Here is a 14173-nt window from a genome sequence, read left to right as displayed (position 1 = left end):
CTATACAGGACTTTTGAATGGGTAGTCAGGTGTGTCGGCCATTCTGAAAGACAAAACACATTTTTGTTTAATGTTGAACATATGTTTAAGGTATAACAAATAATGATTTTTGCCGTGTTTTCTTATTTAGTTTATCCTCGACTTTTTTTTATAGCTACGGTTAATCGATACATGTATGTGACCAGAATATAATATATACCAATTGTTGTGTTTCTCATTATGAAATATACTTACATGCTCGGGCGGAATATCCTGATGCCTTTATCAATCCCTCTGATCGTGTCCATGTCTTCTGAGGGAAGCTCGAAATCAAACACCTGAAATAAATATATATATATATATATATTTATTTTTAAATGATGAGCCTCTTAAGAGATGGAAGTACTAGGGAGGTGCGTGTACATAGACACTCTGGTCAATTCCCCCCCCCCGATAAATAGACATATATAAATGTTATGCAATATCTTACATATATATTCCCTTATTCATGTCCTGTTTCGGGCACGCATTCCATATTCATATTTTACAAGCCATGGCTTACATAAATATTCTGTATTTCATGGGCCTGTCTACATAATCAATATTTCTTTCCTGTCTTATATATTCAATGCTATGTGTAACATACATATTGCATATCAAATGCCCTGTCTTGCATATCCTATATCCTTCTTATATACATGTTCCATATTTCACACAATCCATGCATATTCGATATTTCATGCCAAGTCATACAAACATATTCTATAATTCATGCCCTGTCTTACATAGTTTATGCCCTGTCCTAGATAATTTCCATATTCAATTCTCTGTCTTACATAAACAATATTTCTCTCAGTGTCTTACATACAGTTGTATTACATGATAAGTCTAACACTACATATCCCAAAGCCCATCCCATTATTATATACATATTCGATATTTCATGCAATGCCTTACATAAATATCGATATTTCATACCCTATCTTACATGTTTTAAGCCCTGTCCTAAATACCTTTCCATATTTTATTCTCCGTCTTACATATAACATGCCCTGTCTTCAATTCAATATATCATGTCTTGTTTAGATTCGTACTCTAGTTTCATGCCCTGTCTTCAATTCCATATATCATGTCTTGTCTTAGATTCATATTCTAGTTTCATGCCCTGTCTTACATATTTCATATATCATGTCTTGTTTAGATTCGTACTCTAGTTTCATGCCCTGTCTTACATATAACATATATCATGTCTTGTCTTAGATTCGTATTCTAGTTTCATGCCCTGTCTTACATATTTCATATATCATGTCTTGTTTAGATTCATATTCTAGTTTCATGCCCTGTCTTACATATAACATATATCATGTCTTGTCTTAGATTCATAGTCTAGTTTCATGGCCTGTCTTACATATTTCACATATCATGTCTTGTCTTAGATTCATATTCGAGTTTCATGCCCTGTCTTACATATTACATATATCATGTCCCAACCTACGTATATATTCCATATTTCATACCATGTCTTATATAAATATGCCATTTTTCATGCCTGTGTTAAATATGTATATTTCGTATTCCATGCACTGTGTACATCATTCACAATGAGCGTAAACACTTCATGATTCAACTACAGTTGGGAGCAAACTTCACTTTGTATCTAGTGCAATTCGTAGTGAACAAGGAAGTGCACTTGACAAAACATTGAAGTGAACTCCAGTTCACTTCAGTGTTAACTCCAGTTCACTTCAGTGTTAACTCCAGTTCACTTCAGTGTTAACTCCAGTTCACTTCAGTGTTAACTCCAGTTCACTTCAGTGTTAACTCCAGTTCACTTCAGTGTTAACTCCAGTTCACTTCAGTGTTAACTCCAGTTCACTTCAGTGTTAACTCCAGTTCACTTCAGTGTTAACTCCAGTTCACTTCAGTGTTAACTCCAGTTCACTTCAGTGTTAACTCCAGTTCACTTCAGTGTTAACTCCAGTTCACTTCAGTGTTAACTCCAGTTCACTTCAGTGTTAACTCCAGTTCACTTCAGTGTTAACTCCAGTTCACTTCAGTGTTAACTCCAGTTCACTTCAGTGTTAACTCCAGTTCACTTCAGTGTTAACTCCAGTTCACTTCAGTGTTAACTCCAGTTCACTTCAGTGTTAACTCCAGTTTACTCCAGTGTTAACTCCAGTTCACTTCAGTGTTAACTCCAGTTCACTTCAGTGTAAACTTCAGTTCACTTCAGTGTTAACTCCAGTTCACTTCAGTGTTAACTCCAGTTCACTACAGTGTTAACTCCAGTTCACTTCAGTGTTAACTCCAGTACACAACTATGTGAACTCCAGTTTACTACAGTGTTTACCAACGTTTAAAAGACTGAAGTACATATTTCAATAATAACTTATGATTAAATGGGTTCCTTTGTGATAAGAAAATTGAAAGAGAAAGGAAAGAATCATTCAACTGAATATTTCAAATTAATAGGAGGTAAATGTAATTTGACTTCAGACCCTATACATTGTGTATTACACAACACTTCAAGGCATATCAACCCCTGCAGTTTTTCCTGTGCTAGCTACAGGTTTCAGACAGGTACAATTTTGATACCTTCATATTTAATTGTTTCTATAAATAAATGTTTTGTTTTAATTCATATATACTTTCGTGTAACTACAGTACATTGTTACCCATCATGAATGAGACAATATATGTATTTAATACATAGGATATTTTCTTATTCACAGTACGTGTATTTACCTACATGAGCATTCCATTTTTTTTCAAATTGAATATACAGAAAAAGACTTATAATTCACTATCATGCACTAATTAATATAAAGATATATTTTTATATTTTATGTAGACGTAATACTGTTATAACTATAAAGGTGATTATGTCTATAAGACAAAGTATTATAAACTTTAAACCACCTATGTACTATATGCTACTGTAATAATTTAATAGGTCATCACGCTCTATAGTTATTATGCTATTTTCTTAAAAGGATACTGCTTAAATCATTTTATGTATATATATAAATATAAATAGAAAAATTCTCAACAACGAGTCTTTAGCACTTTCATCTCTTCTAAATATATATGAATAGGTATCATCTAATATTTTATAGAATATTGAGTTATTAAGCAGACGGAAGGGGAGAAAATAATAGTATGTATACACTGATGAAAATGACAGACATCATATGATAAAGAAATTACTTTTGTGAACTCTAGTTAACTTCATTGCACATTGATGTGAACTCCTGTGCATATCGATGTGAACTCCAGTGCACATCGCTGTAAATTCCAGTTCACGCCAGTGTTAACTCCAGTGCACATCGATGTGAACTCCAGTTCACTTCAGTGTTAACTCCAGTGCGTATCAATGTGAACTCCAGTGCAAACTGATGTGAACTCCAGTTCACTTCAGTGTTAACTCCAGTCACAAGTATGTGAACTCCAGTGCACAAGCTAGTTAACCTGAGTTCACTTTTCTTGTCAACTCCAGTGCACTAGGCTACCAAGTTAAATTTGTTCTCAACTGTATGTAAGGAGTGTACTATATGATATTTTATTTGTTACGTTTACTTTTTCTCGCTCAATGCTAGTTATATATATATATGTATTAGCCTCTTATCCTGAAGTTTGTTTTTATTCATATCAATATGATGAACTAAGAAAATTTCCTATTTGTGTACTTACGTTTCCATTGTCTTGTATCCTGCTTGGTGTTATACTCTTTGGGATAACGATCAAATTCCTTTGAAGCAAGTTCCTAATCAGAATCTGTTAAAAAAACATAAATCTATAAAATTGACGAATGTGTGCGCCAAAGCAGAATTTGAAAGAATTTTTGGACAAAATCGGGTTGCAAGAAAATGGGAAAAGTAGGTTTGCAATTGTTCCCGTTGTGCACATTTTTTTTTTTATTTCAAGTACCCTCGTTTGTTTACACAATTAAACTAATCTGCATTTATATCATTTCGTATTGCAACTATTTAAAGGTTTGCCCTATGACTAAGTTACATTTGGTAACCATATATGTCCGATGCTGTGGCCATATAATCTCCAAACCAAAATAAAAAATATGATCGTCAAACAAAAAGTGAAAAAGATTCTTGTTTTGTTTTTGATGATAGAAGAATGGTATTTATGCTTTTGTGTGTTTATCGGTATTACTGCTTATTATTGTTTATTGAAATCGTGGAACTTTACAATGTATAGGAACGACAGCAGGTATAATGCTAGACAGTTGTTCCTAGTGTACCTTTTGACTTCCATTATCTGAAGCATGCAAGCGTTATATAAGTAAAGCAAATTCTTGTTTACAATTTTTTTTAGTGCTTTAACGTAATGCATATGTATTCCGTATATCTCAAAGTAGAGTGAAATTTCTTTTTATACAGTTTCGAGATCAATTATAATAGCTTATAGATACATACCTGGGCCGGAGTCTTCTTGTGTTTTGTTGCTAGCTTGGCTATTACGGGATCCTCTAACAAAGCAGGTGGTGGCGACTCTCCCGGATTCCTGTGTGTATAACCATATTTATAACATGTCCGTATGCCATGGTAAGATGGGTCACTAATGTGATAAATATGTGTATTTTTCCTAAAAAAATAATGCATGTATGATTCTGTCTATTTGATGTAAGACAGGATAAATGGTTAACGGTGTAGTGTCGGAAACATTCCCAAAGAACATGATTTGCCACCTTGTTTTGAAATTCTGTGAATTTTTGATACTGTATTTGGTTCCGATTTGGAATTAGGTATTATAGTTGGATGTTGACACTTAAGCGCATTTTGTTTTATAGTATTTGAGAAGGCTCACATGTAGCGCGTAAGAATTTGAAGTAAATTTTATAGGCAGGGAAGTCAATTATAAAAAACACAATTGACGATCATGAAACAAAACTCGTATTAACGTGATCGTAATTGTCACCATGTTTATAAATCTCCGTTGAGTCATGCCTATGAGTAAATGCCCGATTCACGTAATAAACATTGAAATAAATCCTTCAAATTTATTTCTAAACTTACGTAAGTAATGCTGCATTGCCGGGGGATCCAAATGGGGCGAACGCCATAATCAATATGTTATCTTTCTTTAAGACAGCCTCCAACTTTGTTTGGGGAAAATAGGCGTGACACTCGACCTGTTAGGAATAAATATAAATAGAACTCCCACAGTATATATATTTTTGGTTGCTTTTGTGTTTCAGTAAGGTCAAAGAGGAAAACTACATATTGTGCGATTTAGTCCACATACGTCGCCATCTACTCCAAACATGCAGTAATATTTAGAGTAGATATCCACCCTTCAAAAGTTCAATTTCAGAAGCACAAAGAAACATTTATTTGATTTACAAAAATGAGTTGACCACATTGACGGTGTTATAAATAAGGAGCAAAAAAGCCAATACGCAAAAATCAACACAAAACAAAACAAAGCCATATCACCCCTTTTAATGTGAATGCTATCCTTTCTCTCTCACACGAGAGCGGCATCATACCTGATTTACCACTTGTTTAACAGGTGAGAGTATTATCATACCTGATTCACCACTGGTTTAACGCATGAGAGCGGCATCATACCCGATTTACCACTTGTTTAACAGGTGAGAGTATTATCATACCTGATTCACAACTGGTTTAGTACATGATAGCATTACCATACCTGTTTCACCACTGGTTTAACACATTTTAGCGGCATCATACTCGATTTACCACTTGTTTAACAGGTGAGAGTATTATCATACCTGATTCACCACTGGTTTAATACGTGCACATTTCATGATACGTTCCACTTGCGCAGCATTGAAGTTTGATATTCCGATGCTCTTTGCCTTCCCTTCGTCAACAAGTTTTTCCATTTCCTATCAAAATTGGCGAAACGAAAAATTTCAGATAATATACACACAAAAATATAAATGTTTCTGCACGTATTCCAAAAACAAATCGAATAAAAATAGCAACGTCATAAAAAGAATATCGGCAAATACGGTATGATATGAATTCAGTATTATGATGACATATGTAAGGCAATAGCAGAATCATGCCATCATACACTTCCATCATTGCTACTTTCACACCATTTAAAAAGTCATCGTCCCAGATATTTTATTTATTCACTTTGAAATGATTATTATGCTATTATTAAGACGATCGTTAATTACATTGTAAAACGTAAATAATTCAAATTTAGATTTAGAAACATCTGGAGATTACTCTAGTTTGCTATGTGCAAACAAATGCTAAGTACAAACAAATACAAGTAAAGGTTGATAGCCATACCCTCCTATGTTAGAGTGTAGACATACCTTCCAGACGCCTTCAAGGTCAACTCTACCATCATGATCAAGTCGGCCATTTCTTACTGGGAAAACATCGTTTGGATCATTTTGTTTCTAAAAACAATATGAATAGATTTACAAGGAGTATAGTAATTATATAAAGTCTGATTGCGTATTTATTTGAGTATGCTATTTGTTTTCACGACATAAGCGCACGTGAATAGCAAGATTATGAATTGAGTAAGGTGTTGAACGTCATTTCGTCTTTTTTCACATTGAACCCAATAGTTTAACGGACAGTTACAAAAGTTGAACTTTCAGAACGAACACCAAACACAACATGGAGAAAAGCAAGATGAAAGCAACAGTAAAACAAAAGAAACGAACCAAGAACTATTGACAGGTAAACGGTCCCTACACAATACGTGATACCCGTCATGATGTCTTATCAGGAAACTTACCTTTAATACCATCGGTTGGTGTATAAGGAACAGGTCAACGCAGGAGAGCCGTAATTTTCTGAGGCTTTCTGACATGGAATATTGAACGTCAGCAGGTCGGGTAAGGACACTGCCTAGCTGTAAACGGATCAACTGTGTAATGTATTTGTCGGCTGAATATCTTACTATTTCATTGACTTAAATAGATTAAACATATGTGTGGTATATTTATTTACATATCGACGACTGGTCCCTATATGCAGGTTCAAATTACTGTATAAAGAACTCTTACTGAATTAAATCGATTGAGTGATATAACTAATATAAAGTGTTGAAATTTGTTGAAATTATTTGATGTTATTAATGGAAAACTACCGATAAGTTTAATTGCAGGATATGGAGTTCGAGATACGTGATACAGCATGACGTTTACCTTCGTTATGCAAGTTTCTGTATATAGAACTGATAACATGCATGCATCTGATATGTCAGATTGGATAGTCATTGATATTTTGACGAAATTGATAATTTCCTAATTCCATTTGAAACAGTTTTTTTTCCTGTTTCTGTCGCTTTCGATGTACTTTTTGTAAACTCTTAAGAAAACAGCCCTCTACGCATGTGTTATGTTTCACTGCTAAGAACATCAAACAATGATGTAATAACATTTATATCTTATATCATCTTGCAGTTTTGTACTGTGATCCTACAGTTTTGTACTGTGATCCTACAGTGTCCGCTTATGAAGCATGTTTGCGTTTCCATAAACATAACATAGTATATTTTACACTGTCGTAAACTCTGTTATTAATCTTATCGGTTACATTTTTTTAAGTCAACACAAATGTATTAGTTTGAACGCTTACGAGACATTTATCACGTTATAGATAGATGTATTATATGTGGTATTTCAATCTTTGAACATACTAATATAGCAAAGAAATGTGCTTCATTTTTTCAGACATTGTACCAACTGAAACAAGCGTAATTTAAAGAAAAAGGCGATAGTTATTTTTGCCGTAATTTTAATTGAAGGCACATTTTATGTAAAGTAGTGTATTGAGAGGTGCCCAAACGGAAATTACAATCAAATCTAAAAATGTTCGTGTAACATTATTTTTTTGTGTCACCTAAGCATATAACATGATACATGTTTAAGGGTTTGAATATACACATACGTCAAACTTGTTGCAAAATAACGAATTAAAACGTCTATATAGAAAAGAAATGGTCAATAGTTGTTGCTGATAAAAAGGTAATAAAATCCATATAAGCAATATGTTTTCAAGTGGTTGGTTTACAAAATGACGACGTCGTCTAAATATGAGGGGATGTCAGAGACAGAGCAGATAGTCAATGTACATGAAGTTTGTATTTTAATTTTTCAATATTATATATTTTACTGATTTGCAGTGCTTATTCACTGCGGCATTTATCAATGTAAGCAATAATCGGTACTGAAGAAGTTTACTGTCTCTATTCTTATATTGGTGTCTTCTTAGCAGCACCAACACCTTCATTACCTTTAGTACATGTAGTTAATAGAAAGTGACCCCTCACCTTGGTCGTTATAAACAATTCCTCCCTCGTCACCTTGCTTGCTTTAATATACTCTTCAAGGACTTCCCCTATGGCGTCCTCATTTAGGTAGTTGTACGCTGTGTCAATAAGCCGGTACCCGGCGTCCAGGGCAGTTCTGACAGCCGTTTTTACATCGTCTGCATTACTCTGCGACAAATAGTATATGTATAAAGTTTGTCGAGCACGGTATCTTTCATCTTCATTGCATAATTGTTTACTCTTAATTAGCGTCTTCTATATGTTCGTGAAATGTGCATGCCCGCAATAAGATAATACACATGTGCAATACTGATGGATTAAAATCTGTGTAATTCAAAATGTTAAGCCTTCAAATGTCCCGTGTTAAATCAAATCTGGTTATCTTTGGAGACACATTCTTTAATCAATATCCCTATAGCTCTTCTTTAGTAAGGGCTCAACTCTGATTTGAGTTAAACCATCGCTGTAGTGTCAATATAGCTTGAAGCATTGCTCAATGCTAATGATTTGTTTTTGTGAGATGGTGTATGTTATTATTACAATTGAGTAAATTCAAAAATATTAAAAAATTAGTGATGTGGAAAAGAACTATTACAATTACTCATTGTTCAATTAATAATTGCTTTACTAATTTCTGAGTGAAGAATATCTCGAATACTAATGGCACCAATTGATCGATTATCAACGTTTCCTAGATCATTTTGTGAAATATTTAATTACTTATTTATCCCAAACTTACTTATTTGAGTTGTCATTGGATCAAAAAGTAGTAGTTATTGAAAGCATGCAAGTGATAAGAACGAACAGAAATCGTCACAGCTTATGTTTGGGGTGTAGGTTCACTATGTTTTAGGTTGTGTTACAGGAGGCACGGTAGTCTAGTGGTAGGACGCCGGGCTCGTGACCGTAGGGTTGCAGGTTCGAGTCACGGCATGACACTGTGCTGTAAATGAGTACGTGGTTGGGCAGTGCTAGAATTGTTGAATGTTAGCTGGTAGCGCCGAAAAGGCAACTCAGGCTGTATGCTCTCCAGGGAGTTGTGAAAGGGCTGGTTGCAAAGGACCTATCACCACGGATAATAATTTGTGAACCGCTTTGAGACGACCAACGAACTAGATTGTGATAAAGCGGTATATAAGAGTCTCGAATAATAAAAACAATTCGTATTATTATTGATGGTAGTTTACTTCGTTAAATCCAACTGTTCTCAAAAACAACATGTAGGTACATCTAGTTGTTACAAAATGCAACCACTTGATGGATATTGAACTTAGATGAACCCGATTTAAATCCTCATAATACAAATCGGTCAGATAAAGGTGAGATAAAAGGTCAACCACAATCATGTGGTACGATCCTTGTAGTATAGGTATCCTTGTATTTGATTGGCAGCTTTCGTAGACTAGATTATGCACAAACTATTGATACCGATAATTACATGGTTGTAATATTGTCACATGATATGCCTCTCTCTTAGTTCAAAAGAAAAGAAAAGACATTGAAGAATGTAATTTTTGTGGTGATATTTTCAAATGGTGAACGATAAAATTCTCATTTAATCTGATGTTGATGTTAAAGAATGATTTGCATTTGCCTAATGGACACTCCAACATAAAATCAGAAAAAATCCATAAAATACATATAAACTTTTAACTTTTTTAAGCCTCTGTTAAAGGTTAAATTTTGTGATAATCCCAATAATATATTTCTACAGATAATGATACCGGGATCAGGTAGTCAGTCCAACCTGAATTTATTATCGGTTTTAACATAGCAAATGTTACGTAAAATCAAATATGCATATTCGATTAGCTCATGCCCTCTATCTATACGATGTAGTAAGATTTGCATATGACCAGAACATGAACCAATCAGAATTGAGGAAATGTATGCATTCTAATAAAATCGCAGATTGTTTTCCCAATTTTGTTTTTTTGTCTGATATATTATATCAGTAACTTAACGGTTGAAACATGCTTTGCGGATTTGTGTATAATCTCAAGTGTGTCGACGTAGGCTGATGAAAGCTTTAATGCATTTCAAAAATTTATAATACGTGTATATGTTTAACCTTTAATAATTGTGAAGTCAATTATGATTTTAACATTGACATACATTGTTGTTATTCGATTTTCATTAGTACGATTTATTTACAGAATTTTGATTTATATTGGAGGTCAAAGATAAGATATACAGATTTATTTAACTGGTTTGACCTGAGAACCCGTCTATACTACCACAGGTATTAGTGATACAATGTAAGGTCATATGGGGATACCAACCTCTGAATACTGTTGACAATCTAAGTGTATTTGTTTAATACGATAGTTGTCTATTGATAAGTACATGGGCGAAATATGATATTGATTGAATTTTAAATGCAATTTGTGTTGACCTCAGAATGCATGCAGTTAGCTGTTATGATAATCCCAGTCATTTTGAATGTTAAAGCTAGATATTTATATCAGACAAAATCTCGCAGTTGAGAAGAACTATAAAGTATTTTCTTTTTGTATAAAATGCAATAGTTATCAATCAATTTATGCAATTCGTGCCAAACTGTATAGTAGATACACATATCCAATATGATTAGAATAATTGGTAGGTAATAATCGGTGGATTTTTTTAAGATACGGTTTAGAATCAGGAAAACAAATTACGGACCCTTAAACCATCTAAATCCACCAGTTATAGTTTCAAATGGCTTTTAAATACTAACTTACTTCAATATGTATTTTACACAATTGATGACCTGTATATAAGTACTTTGTGATGTTATTTTCAAAGTCAATTAGGAAAGAATAAAGTAAACCATAGAGTAAATAATAAAATACGTTGGTTGTTATTGTTAGTCACGAAACACGGCTCTATGTCCGAGCGAACAAATATAGAAAGATCAACAAGCGAAATTGTGAGCTCGGAAACAACTAAGAAACTACAGTTTTTATAATGCTTCTATGAAAAACTTACCTACCATGTCCCCAACCCGAGCATCGGCATTTTGATTCTATTATTTAGCGTTATGTTCATCGTATATATTGACATTGTGATCTGTATCCAACGCAACTCTCAACATATGACTATCACAACACTGGGAAAAGTGTTAGTTTATGCGGCTGATAACTTCCGTTGCATGCTTTATATAGTATCATAGCGAGGCTATAGAGCGTATTGGACTTGGAGTGTGTATTCAGCTCACAGTACAGTGACAAGCTCGATGACGTTTTAATACAGAGGCCTTCGCTTCACCCGAAGATATCACACGTTGATTGATCCCATTTTGTTAAATGCTATATTTGTTCAGACAGCCAAAATTCATTATATAATTCTAGTTTCCTATTCTAGAGACATGTACAAAGGCTAAATTCACAATTAAAGAAAGTAAAATCAGCAGTCAACAAGGAAATATAATATCTATATATACTCATTTCAAATAATCTTATTTGTTCGAATTATTAGAGTTAACAAAAATTAAGTCAGTGGACAAAGGTACAAAGGCACAGAAGCCTTATACAGCTGTACGAAAGTCGATACAAGTATTTTTTTGATAATATATAATAACAAATGAGATATAAAAAACCTTATAAAACCACAACGACAACTGTTTATACTTTTTCGATGTTAGTGGTTAATCCACGCAGACTGTAGAACGGATAGGGGATGAGAGTCGGAGTTGTGAACATATATTTAAGGTAAGTTAAGGTGTAGATTTAGAGATCATTCAAAATCATTTTAATCTATAGAATAGTATAAATACCATCCAAACGAATAAAATAAAGGTAGTCAATTTTGGGTTTGTTTTGAATATTAAGTTAGGATTCAATGTAAAGTTGTCAGCGAACCTGTTGAAGATCCCCATTTTAATTTCTAAAACGAACTCCAAGCAGTTTGTGTAGAGTGTCAGAATTTCCTACAAATTCTCGGTTTCAAATTTAGGCGGTGACCGATCTACCTTTATCAATTGAACCGACTACTCATAACACAATAACTATACACGGACCCAAAGTTGTATATCTTATCTACCATGGCAGCCTCACTAAAACATAAAGCTTATAGCGCTCCTCCTAACCGTCCTCAAAGAGCAGCACTCCATTAGCAAGTTCAATTATATATCTGTCTTTGTAGAAAAAGACGTATCTCCTGCCTTTCTTCAGTCTCACTGGGAGAAATTTGCCTTGGTTTATATCATGTCCATTTTGAGTGTCGTGCCCATATTAAAACGGACTTCTAAAGGCACCAATATTCTTCATTTTGTTCCATATTTGTTGATTACGAGCTCACAAGTTACCGTGTGTAAATGATTAATAATATATTATATTAGTACGAAGTTCAATGGCTTACTCCAGATATTTTGATATAAATATCGATTGATGGCAGAACAAATAAATCACATAGTGTTTCGAAATACATGTCGATGAAAAATATGGGCAAGTCACCATCATGTTATAGTTGGGAAATATTTTCTTGTACATTAAAGCCGATTTTTTATTATGTTAATTTGTATTCTTTACTGTTTCCTTGACACTAACCCAATCCCTAATTTGAGGACCTGCCAGTAATTGTATTCGATATCAATTTACATCACATGGGGCGGCGTCGTTAATGTAGAAGACGCTTACCTTTCCGAAATACCTGGTCGTATTCTCTTTGTAATTTTTTAAAGGTTTACTTGTACATATTTACCTTGTTTATATTTCGTCCTAGATTGAATGATTTTGAGTTCGATTCTTTTATGTTTCGTTATTTTCCTATTGTTTTTTGTTCCATAAAAATGGCATACATCAATGTAAACTTACAGTTTGGATTTATTTGTCCTGTCGCTTTCACTTTTATTGATTTGATATTTCTTTCGCTTTAACATATTTTGATATATATGTCAACCTCTCTGTGTTGCAACGGTAAAAAATAGCCGCTGCTTTAATTTCTACACGTTAAGCGAACAATCGTGTCATATCAAGCATTAAAATCAGTAACATAACAAAAGAAAACCATTTAGTGATAAAATTCCGCAAGAACACATCTTTAAGTAGAAAGTGTTGGATGCAAATCACTTTAACATCCCCTGCAGTTTCATAAGATGCATAGCAAAATGAAAAGCGCATCTGCCAAATGTTACTTCACTTTTGTATCAGGAAATCATATCGTTACGTGACTTCGGATTTTACACAGACTTTTAAGAACTAGGAACATTTGAACTATGATCATTTGTTCATACACTGTACTATGCACTCATACATACATGGACCATGATGTATATTGCAAACTTTTAGTAATTCAAAACACAACAAGAAGGAGTCCAAACAGTCACAAGCTCCCGACGGAAGCATCGCTAATGAAAGAACAATTCCTTTTTACACTCACAATATAGTTCTTTTAGGCAAATGTTGCATCAGATAAAACAACTACATTAACACAATCCATCATGAGTTTATAATTGACGTGTTTGGTGTGTACATCTAATATATAATATTTTCACGTTATTTTGTACATATAATCACTTTTCGCAGCACTTCACATTTCACGCTTTTACATTGAAAGAAAGCAACATGTGCTAGATCATGTGATCATCATGTGATGGCCAATGTCAGTGTTTTCTAATGTTCCAACGTAGGTGTAACAAGAACACGGTAATACCGATACTAGAATAAGACATAAAGCACCTTGTTTAATACATACAGCCGGTTTTGTTTTTGTGCTTTGTTACAACTTCTGTGATCGGTTATAGTAGCACATGTGAACCAAAACGGCTTTAAATATTAGTACGATCCGCTGGCTTTTTCTTCGGACTCCTTTTATGATTTTCAAATCCCCATTTTGAATAAGCCATTGTCATCGGAGTTGTCTCCCTTTTCATAAACCAGATTACCTTGGAAAAGTTGCTAAATCTACAGTTTATCGTTATTTTTATTAT

General features: G+C 33.8%; 1 protein-coding gene across 1 annotated transcript; it reads right to left on the bottom strand.

Moving 5' to 3' along the window:
- LOC110450365 (aldose reductase-like) lies at positions 1 to 13510 on the bottom strand. Its single transcript, XM_021497844.1, has 10 exons — positions 13502 to 13510; positions 8263 to 8430; positions 6724 to 6840; positions 6290 to 6376; positions 5729 to 5845; positions 5010 to 5125; positions 4410 to 4497; positions 3670 to 3753; positions 235 to 317; positions 1 to 43 (listed from the first exon to the last, which is right to left on the bottom strand). Exons 1-10 carry the CDS (start codon positions 13508 to 13510, stop codon positions 1 to 3), a joined length of 912 nt encoding a protein of 303 aa, XP_021353519.1.
- Positions 13511 to 14173: the final 663 nt, after the last annotated feature.

This window comes from Mizuhopecten yessoensis, unplaced genomic scaffold, assembly GCF_002113885.1.
Source record: "Mizuhopecten yessoensis strain PY_sf001 unplaced genomic scaffold, ASM211388v2 scaffold5193, whole genome shotgun sequence".
Taxonomy (NCBI): Eukaryota; Metazoa; Mollusca; class Bivalvia; order Pectinida; family Pectinidae; genus Mizuhopecten; species Mizuhopecten yessoensis.
Note: the sequence above shows the minus strand (reverse complement) of the source record. Positions and strands in the feature narration are given on the sequence as shown.

Excerpts from the sequence above, each read along its gene's own strand:
- LOC110450365 (XM_021497844.1), bottom strand. Across the intron at positions 5,126-5,728 it reads TTAAACCAGTGGTGAATCAG|GTCGAGTGTCACGCCTATTT; the intron begins GTATGATAATAC and ends TATTCCTAACAG. Across the intron at positions 318-3,669 it reads GGATACAAGACAATGGAAAC|GTGTTTGATTTCGAGCTTCC; the intron begins GTAAGTACACAA and ends TATTTATTTCAG.